The sequence below is a fragment of the Dromiciops gliroides genome, chromosome 2, assembly GCF_019393635.1.
Source record: "Dromiciops gliroides isolate mDroGli1 chromosome 2, mDroGli1.pri, whole genome shotgun sequence".
NCBI lineage: Eukaryota > Metazoa > Chordata > Mammalia > Microbiotheria > Microbiotheriidae > Dromiciops > Dromiciops gliroides.
The window spans coordinates 327,329,573-327,338,996 of record NC_057862.1 but is presented as its reverse complement, the minus strand read 5'-3'; the positions used below and the strand labels follow the sequence as shown (position 1 = coordinate 327,338,996).

Below are 9,424 nucleotides of genomic sequence, written 5' to 3'. Positions count from 1 at the left end.
TTCTTGAGTCTGAATGCAGATCAAAGCGTAGAATTTTCACCTTTTTAAAAATTTTGGTTTTCTTCAGTGGTTTTCCCATTTTGTTCTGATTCTGCTCTCACAACATGACTAATGTGGAAACATGTTTAACATGATTGCCCATGTATAACACACATCAGATTGTTTGCCTTTTTGGGGAGAGGAGAGGGGAAGGAGGGAGGGAAGGAGAAAAATTGTGAACTCAAAATCTTATAAAAAATTAATGTTGAAAATTACTTTTACATGTAATTGAAAAAAATAAAATACTATTAACCAAAAAAAAAAAAAAAGACAAGACTTTGAGATAGACAGCTTCCATAAAACGTTGTGCTAAGACAAGGGGCAGTGTTGTATGCTGGGTAAAAATAGAAGAGGTCACAGAAAAATCCTGTGGACAGCTCAGTTTTCCAGGCAGGGAAGGCAATTCAACCCTCTCTGTTAGTCTATCTCCATTATACTGTAGCTATTTTTTTTGTGGGGCGGGGCAATGAGTGACTTGCCCAGGGTCACACAGCTATTAATTGTCAAGTGTCTGAGACTGGATTTAAACTCAGGTCCTCTTGAATCCAGGGCTGGTGCTTTATCCACTGAACCACCTAGCTGCCCCACACTGTAGCTATTTTAATAACTGTTTTTTGAAAGACTAGAAAAACTTCAGTAAGGTATGAGTTTTGAAATTTTTTTGGGGGGGCGGAATGGGTTGTGGCAAATCATATACATTTCCTTATTCCTCTTTTCTCAATGATACATCTAGAAAAATCTATTTGAATTGACTTTGTTTCTAGGTTGCTTTAATTTTTACATATAACTACCCTCCCTACCCCTGTCTACCCAGTAAGACATCTAATAATAATAGCATTTAAGGATTGGGAAGTACTCCACATTTGTTATCTCATTTGATTATGACATTATTTTTGTGGGGTAGGTGCTATAATTATCCCCATTTAATTTTAATTGCTTAACATTTTTATTTAAAGTTTTGAGTTCCAAATTCTATCCCTTCCTCCCTCCCCCCTCCCTTAGATGGTAAGCAATCAGATTTTTTTTTTTTTAGGCGCAATGAGGGTTAAGTGATTTGCTCAGTGTCACACAGCTAGTTAGTGTCAAGTCTCTGAGTTTCGATTTGAACTCAGGTCCTCCTGAATCTGGAGCTGGTGTTTTATCCACTGTGACACCAGTTGCCCCCCAAGCAATCAGATTATTTCCCCCATTTTAACAGATGAGGAAATTGAGGGTAAGAGAGGGTAAGTGACTGAACTTGTTATATTTCTCCTCCAATCCTCCTTCTTGCCAAATTTCCCTCTTACTTTTGGAGGTACTACCATACTTACCGTTACCCGGGCTTTTAGTTTAGTTATCATCCTCAATTTTCACTCTCACTCCTCATATCCAACTTGTTGCCAAGGCTTGTAAAGTTTACCTTTGTGATGTCTCTCACATAGGCCCTCTTCTCTCCTCCTGCTGCCACCACCTTATGTTTGAACTATTGCGATAGCCTGCTGCTGGGTCTGCCTCCTGCAAACCTCCCCACCCCAGTCCATTCTCCATTAGCCTCTTAAAATGATCTTCTACAGCCCAAGTCTGACCATGTCACCCCCAACCCCATAAATTGCACTAGTCTTCTATTACTTTCAGAATCAAATATAAAATCATCTACTGTTCAATCCCTTGATAACCTGCCACCCTCATTCCCTTTCTAGTCATATAACCCACTACCCTTGTTTTCTTCAATCCAGTGACACTGGCCTCCTTGGCATCTCCAGCTTCTGTCTGACTCTAGGCATTTTCTCTGGCAAGATAGTCCCACTTGGAAAGTTTTCCCTCATCATCTCCATCTCTTGCCCTTCCTGGCTTCCTTCAAATCATAGTTAAAAATCCCACCTTCTACAGGAAGCCTTTCCTGATCCTGCCTAATTCTAGTGCCTTCCCTTTATTGATTATTTCCAGTTGATCCTGTATATAGCTTGTCTCTCTGTACATAGTTATTTACAAGTTGTCTCCCCCACTAGACTGTGAGATCCTTGAGAGCAAGGGCTGTCTTTTGCTATCTTTATGACCCCAGAAATTATTGAAGTGCCTGGAACATAATAGATGCTTACTAAATGTTTATTGACTAGGGGCAGCTAGGTGGCACAGTGGATAGAGCACCGGCCCTGGAGTCAGGAGTACCTGAGTTCAAATCCAGCCTCAGACACTTAACACTTACTAGCTGTGTGACCCTGGGCAAGTCACTTAACCCCAATTGCCTCACTAAAAAAAAAACAAAACAAAAAAAAACAAAAAAACAACCAAACAAACAAAAAAAATGTTTATTGATGGGCTTACTTGCCCTGGGTCACACAATTGTTAAGTGGGATTTTGATTTAGGTTTTCCTGACTCCAATTCCAGGGGTCTTAACCGCTGAGTACTCTTGTAATTAAGGATAAAAAAGAAAGAGCAAAAAATGTAGCTGCAAAGAAAACCAACGTAGCAATTGAGTCTAACAGCATATGTAATATTCAATACCTGCAACAAGTGGGCACCTATGTGGCTCAGTGGCTAGGGTGCCAGGCCTGGAGTCAAGAAGACTCCTCTTCCTGGGTTGAAATTTGACCTCAGACACTTTACTAGCCTTGTGACCCTGGGCAAGTCACTTAACCTTGTTGCCTCAGTTTCCTCAACTGTAAAATGAGCTGGAGAAAGAAATGGCAAACCACTCTAGTATCTTTGCAAAGAAAACCCCAAATGGCTTCACAAAGAATCAGACACAACTGAAAATGAGGGAAAGTGAACAAAATTAATGAACAAAATTAACTTGTTGAACATTGGAAGTTGGGGAGAGATTTCCAAAATGTCAACCTAGGACCCTGCAAGAGGCACCATCTGGCACATGTTCCCAAGGAAGAAGGCCTTTCTTGGACATTGGGAGTGTCAAATTTCTTTGTGAAACTCCATTAATTTAGCCACACTCCACAATCTTCCTCCCTTTTCCTCATCTTTGATGGGTCAGAAATAGCAACTTAGATTGGATCTCATATGATGGGACCTGGCTCATCCTAGGCTAATTTCAATGGACTTGTGAAATTTTCTTTTCCAGTTATGCTGAAAGCAACAGATCCCATTGCCCAGAGGTGAGGCAGAAACTAGACAGCAGATACATGGGCTTTGCTGGTGCCTGGGGGGGGATTTCTAGTTCCCAAGTTTAACGTCTCATATGACTTGTCAAGCCAGGGGAAAGAGGAAGTTAAAATTGAAGGCTCAGACCTTTCTAAAAACCCTCTTCTCCCAGGGAAACTTAACTAGTCTGTTGTCTGACTTTTTTTCCAGCTGGTGCCATGGGGCTTCCTGTCTTGTTTATCGGTCTCCTGACATTGCTTCTTGCAGGTATGTGATGGGTGGGTGGCATGATCTACATAGAGGAGGACTTTGGGGCCTTGGTTGGTCCCCATATTTGCATTGCAATATATCTCTTACTCCCTATTCACTACTAAAGGAAAATAAATGTTAGTTTGTCAGGCATATGCACATGACAATACTGAGGTTAATTAATTTTTCATAATGAAAGCTTTATTTGGCACTTAGCATTATTAATTTCACCGAACTGTTAAATGTTTATTAGAATAAAGTCAAATAAATTGGTCAGGCACTTGATTCTCTTTCATATCAACCAACAGTTTCTTCTTAAAATTTTTGAACATATCATTTTCAGCCTCCAGGTCATTTCTTGACTTTGCAGTTAATAAGATCAGAGACAGATAAGTTGTTATACATGGAAGTAACTCTTTTTGAAATGTTTTGATTGTATAATATAGTTCTTTAAAAAAATACTCTCCTCTGTCCCCTTGATAAACATCCCTTAAAGGGCATGTGAAACTCAGTTTGGGAACCTCTGATCTATGAGGAAGCCGCTTGTTGATGGAGAGATGACAGGAAAGGGGTGTTTTGTTTGAGCAAAGCCAAAGTCTAATTCACATTAAAAGGCATGGGAGGGGCAGCTAGGTGGCACAGTGGATAGAGCACCAGCCCTGGGGTCAGGAGTACCTGAGTTCAAATCCGGCCTCAGACACTTAACACTTACTAGCTGTGTGACCCTAGGCAAGTCACTTAACCCCAATTGCCTCACTAAAAAAAAAAAAAAAAGGCATGGGAAATGGGGTGGAGAGAGATGAGCAGTTAGGAATCAACCTGAGGTCAAAGGCCATCTGTGAAAAGAGGAGGAAAATTGTTCTTGATTTAGGATCAAAGAATGATAGACATAGAGCTAGAAAGGACCTCAGAGGTGATCTAGCGCAGCTTCCCCATTTTCTAGCAAGGGAAACTGAGAACCAGGGAAGTTAAATGATTTATCCAAGATCACACAGACGGCAAGCCTCAGAGGCAGGATTTGGAGTGAGATCCTATGCCTTCAAATCTAGTGCCATTTGCTGGGGGGACATCATACCAAATGTAATTGGTGAGCTCCCCACATCCTACTTTTAATCTGATTGAATTGATTTGGATTAACAAGGTGTGATGAGAAGAGGGGATATACATATATATGTACATACACACATATCTACACTTATAGCTATATGTATATCCATCTGTCTGTCTATTTCCTGGAGGGAACTGTAAGGTTTGACAATACCTCTGTTCTCTGGGGTAAGTCACTTAACTGAATTTCATTTCCATATCTGAGAAATGGGAAAACTTTCATCTCCTACTTCACAGGAAATAGGTTGTGTGTGTGTGTGTGTGTGTGTGTGTGTGTGTGTGTGTTTTGCAAACCTAAACATGCTTTAGAAATATAGACTCCTTCCCAGAACCCTGTCCCCCTGCCCCCAGCCCTTAATACATAAAAAATCCCAGACATTTATTCTTCAGGGCTGTTCTTTTTCTCTATACAATTTTGCCCTGTATTATTGAACAGTTTGCTCTCTAATTGTTTATATGCTTGTGCTGAGATTGTTTCTTGTTATTTGGGATGACAGTTTATATTTATATAACTAGAAAGTGATTGAATTGAATGCTGTCTGGTGCCTTATACAAGGTTGGGTACTTTTTATTTTATTTTATTTCCCCCCAATTACATGCAAAAATAATTTTCAACATTTCCTAAAGTTTTGAGTTTCAAATTCTTTCCCTCCCTCCGCAAGACAGCAAGTACCTCAATATAGGTTATACACGTGCAGTCATGCAAAGCATATTTCCAGATTAGTCATTTTGTGGAAGAAAACAGACCCTCCCCCCCCCAAAAAAAAAACCCACAAAAAAACCCAAATCAAAACCAATGATAAAGTGAAAAATAGTATGCTTCTATGTGCATTCAGATACTATCAGTTCTTTCTCTGGAGGTGGACAGCATTTTTCATCAGGAGTCTTTTGGAATTGTCTTGGATCATTGTATTGCTGAGAATAGCTAAGTCATTCACAGCTGATTATTGTACCATATTGCTTTCAATGTGTAAGATGTTCTGGTTCTGCTCACTTCACTTTTCATCAGTTCATGTAAGTCTTTCTAGGTTTTTCTGAAATCATCCTGCTTGTCATTTCTTACAGCACAATAGTATTCCATTACAATCACATACCATAACTTCAGCCATTCCCTAATTGATGAACATGTCCTCAATTTCCAATTCTTTGCCACCACAAAAAGAGATGGAATAAATATTTTTGTACAAATAGGTCCTTTCTCCTTTAAAAAAAATTATCTTTGAGATAGAGGCCTACTGGATGTATTGCTGGATCAAAAGGTTGCACAGTTTTATGGCCCTTTGGGCACAGTTTCAAATTGCTTTCCAGAATGGTTAGATCACTTCAAAATTCCATCAACAATGCATTAGGGTCCCAATTTCCCTACATTACCTCCAACATTTCTCATTTTCACCATTCTGATAGGTATAAGGTAGTACCTCAGAAGTGTTTTAATTTGCACTTCTCTAATTATTAGTGAATTAGAGAATTTTTATATGACTATAGATAGCTTTGATTTTTGTCTGAAAACTGCTTATTCATATTCTTTGACTATCAATTGGGGAATGACTTGACTTGAATGCTTATAAATTTGACTAAGTTCTATATATTTGAGAAATGAGTCCTTTAAGAGACACTTGATATAAAATTTTTTTCCTCATCTTTCTGCTTTACTTCTATTCTTTTTTGCATTGATTTTGTTTGTGCAAACTCCTTTTTAATTTAAAACTTTTAAGATAAAAAACTTAAATTTAATTATTGATTGATTGATTTCTGAAGATTTCAGGACATGTCTCTGGCCTCACTCCAATAATCTTTACACCTTGAAAATAGTGGACCCTCAGGGCTTCACGTGGGAAAAATTTTCATTATACATAATTTGAAAGCTTCTCTTTCTAAAGGTATTTTGCCTATTTTACAACCTGACTGATGAGAAGATGTTTTGCATGACTACACATGTATGATTTATATTGAATTGCTGGATTTCATAGGGAGGGATGAGGAAGGAGGGAGGAAGAAAATTTAGAACACAAGTTTTTAAAAAATCAATGTGAAAAGTAGTGAGCAGCAGTAGGAGTTCAGAGAAACCTGGAAGGACTTACATGAACTGATGCTGACTGAGAGGAACAGAACCAGGAGAACATTGTACACAGTAACTGCAACATTGTGTGATGAACAATGGTGATAGACTTGGCTCTTTTTAGCAATACAATGGTCCAAAACAATTTCAAAGAAAGAAAATGTTCTCAACATCCAGGAAAAAAAGAACTGTGGTTTATGAATGCAGATTGAACCATACTGTTTCTACTTTTGGCCTGTTCTTTTTTTTTTCCTTCTTTTTTCAGGTTTTTCCCTTGTGCTCTGACTCTTCTTTCACAATATGACTAATGCAGAAATATGTTTAATGTGGTTGCACACATATAACCTATATTAGATTGCTTTTTGTCTTGGAGGAGGGAGGGTCGGAAAACATTTGGAACTAAAATCCTATGAAAACAAAAGTTGAAAACTATCCTTATATGGAACTGGAAAATAATAAAATACTAAACTGGTGGGGGTGGGGGGGGAAGAAATGTGAGTTCTTATCATTAGGGCAGTGAGGTGGTACCATAGAATACAAAATGCAGGGCCTAAAGTCAGAAAGATTCATCTTCCTGATTTCAAATCTGGCCTCAGACACTTACTAATTGTGTGACCCTGGGCAAGTCACTTAACTCTGTTTGCCTCTTCTGGAAAATGAGGTGGAAAAGGAAATGGCAAACCACTCTAGCATCTTTGCCAAGAAAACTCTAATTGGGGTCATGAAGAGTGAAACACAACTGAAAATGACTAAACACAAAATCATTAATTCATTTATTCATTCAGCCATCCATCCATTTATTTATATTAACTAATTAATTAATTAGTTTATTCATTCATTCATTCATCCATTTATTTATCCTCCTCCTCATCATCATCATTTTCATCATCACTGTCATCATATCTTTTTCTTGTGAGAGGCATTGGTGTAGTGGATAGAAACCCAGTCAGGAAAACCTAGTCCCGCCTCTAACACGTAGTGGTTGTATAACTCTGGGCATCATGTTACTTCTCAGTGATATCAAACTCAAATAGAAAATGTACTAGGGGCACCTAAGAGGAGCTTAGTTTAAATCCAGTCTCAGACCCTTACTAGCTGTGTGACCCTGGGTAAATCACTTAATCCTGATTATCTCCAAAAAGGAAGGAAGGAAGGAAGGAAGGAAGGAAGGAAATGTTTGTTTGAGGGACAATGAGAGTTAAGTGACTTGCCCAGGGTCACACAGCTAGTAAGTGTCAAGTGTGTGATGCCAGATTTGAACTCAGGTCCTCCTGAATCCAGGGTTGGTGTTTTATTCACTGTGCCACCAAGCTTCCCAGAAGGAAGGAAATAAACTAGACTTTACATAAGGATCCTTGAATGCTAAATATTGCCATACAAAACCACATATTAAAATTATCTGTTCTATTACATTTGTACTTATTGGGTTAAATATTTCCCAATTGCATTTTGTTTGTTTTTTGTTTTTTTGCGGGGCAATGAGGGTTAAGTGATTTGCCCAGGGTCACACAGCTAGTAAGTGTCAAGTGTCTGAGGCTGGATTTGAACTCAGGTACTCCTGAATCCAGGGCCAGTGCTTTATCCACTGTGCCACCTAGCTGCCCCTTCCCAATTGCATTTTAATCTGGATTTGTTAAACTCCAGAGTGTGGTGGGGTGGAAGTGCAGAAGGGTCAGGACTTGTGTTTGATGCCTCTGCTCTCTAGGCAACTCTAAGACCAGAAGGTGCGAACCTACCATGGTAGAGGCAGTTTCCTCATTGGCGCTTCCTTATATGGTTGAAATCACAGGACTAGTCCACACTCTACAAGTTACCTTATTCCTCTTCATTTCCCATCATGCTCATATCTCCCCACTTAAAAAAATTGTTAGCATTTATGTAGCTCTTTGAGGTTTGCAAAATGCTTTATATTATCTCATTTGATTCTCATAAACCTATGAAGTAGGTGTTGTTGTTACTATGCCCATTTTACCAGATGAAGGAAACTTGAGATTGCACTAGCCTAAGTGACTTGCCCAAGGATACAGAGCTAGAGTCCGAGACAAGCTTGAACTCCTGTTCCTGACTCCAAGTCACTTAGTGCTCTAGCCACCATGACCCCACTGTTGTTTCTGTTGTTTTCTAACCTCCATCCTTTTCTCTTTACCAGCAGGTCCTTCTGAATCTGCAAAGACTGTGAAAGGAATCGTGGGGCAATCTGTCACTTTGCCCTGCACATATTCAGTGCATGCAGGTGTCACCACTATGTGCTGGGGGCGAGGATGGTGTCCTCTGAATAAGTGTTTAAATGAAATTATCTGGACAGACGGACACAAGATGACTTTTCAGCATTCCAAACGATACCACTTAAAGGAAAACATTTCTCAAGGGATTGTGTCTTTGACAATAGAGAACTTGACAGAGGCAGATGCTGGGGCATATTGCTGCCGGGTGGAAATCCTTGGTTGGTTTAATGATCAGAAAGTTACAGTGATACTGAAAGTTGAACAAGGTGAGCCTTTCTCTTTTCTCCAAATGACACATATTGGATATATATTATGCATATAAGTTGTAAAACTAATATTAAAAATATATTATACATATAGGTTATAAAACATATCAAAATATATTGTATATTGCAAACATATTGAAATATATTATCTATATATATTTGTATGTATATGTATATATACATATATACATGTATGTATGTATTTATATATGTATATGTTGTAAAACACTTAGCCTAGTGCCTGGCACAGAATAAATGTGATATGAAAGCCCAATTTCCATCACTTCCTTCCCCACTTCTTTGAAAATCTTCCTAAGGGAAACTGAGTCAAAGGAACTTCTTAGGTTTTTTTTTAATCTTAATTTCCTGTGTTGATTATCTAAGGTCTTCATTCCAGGTCCTC

At 38.7% G+C, this 9,424-nt stretch overlaps 1 protein-coding gene across 2 annotated transcripts in view; it reads left to right on the top strand.

The window, feature by feature from the left end:
* The first annotated feature begins 3,313 nt into the window (after positions 1-3,313).
* LOC122743797 (hepatitis A virus cellular receptor 1 homolog) overlaps positions 3,314-9,424 on the top strand; it is a 29,715-nt gene continuing 23,604 nt past the window's right edge. The window contains exons 1-2 of one of the 2 annotated variants that reach the window (XM_043988957.1): positions 3,314-3,382; positions 8,683-9,021. In XM_043988957.1, the coding sequence (XP_043844892.1) occupies positions 3,334-3,382; positions 8,683-9,021 (388 nt within the window). In that variant the 5' untranslated portion in view covers positions 3,314-3,333. Of the gene's footprint in view, positions 3,383-8,679; positions 9,022-9,424 lie in introns of both variants that reach the window. The other variant, XM_043988958.1, reaches the window with a different exon arrangement.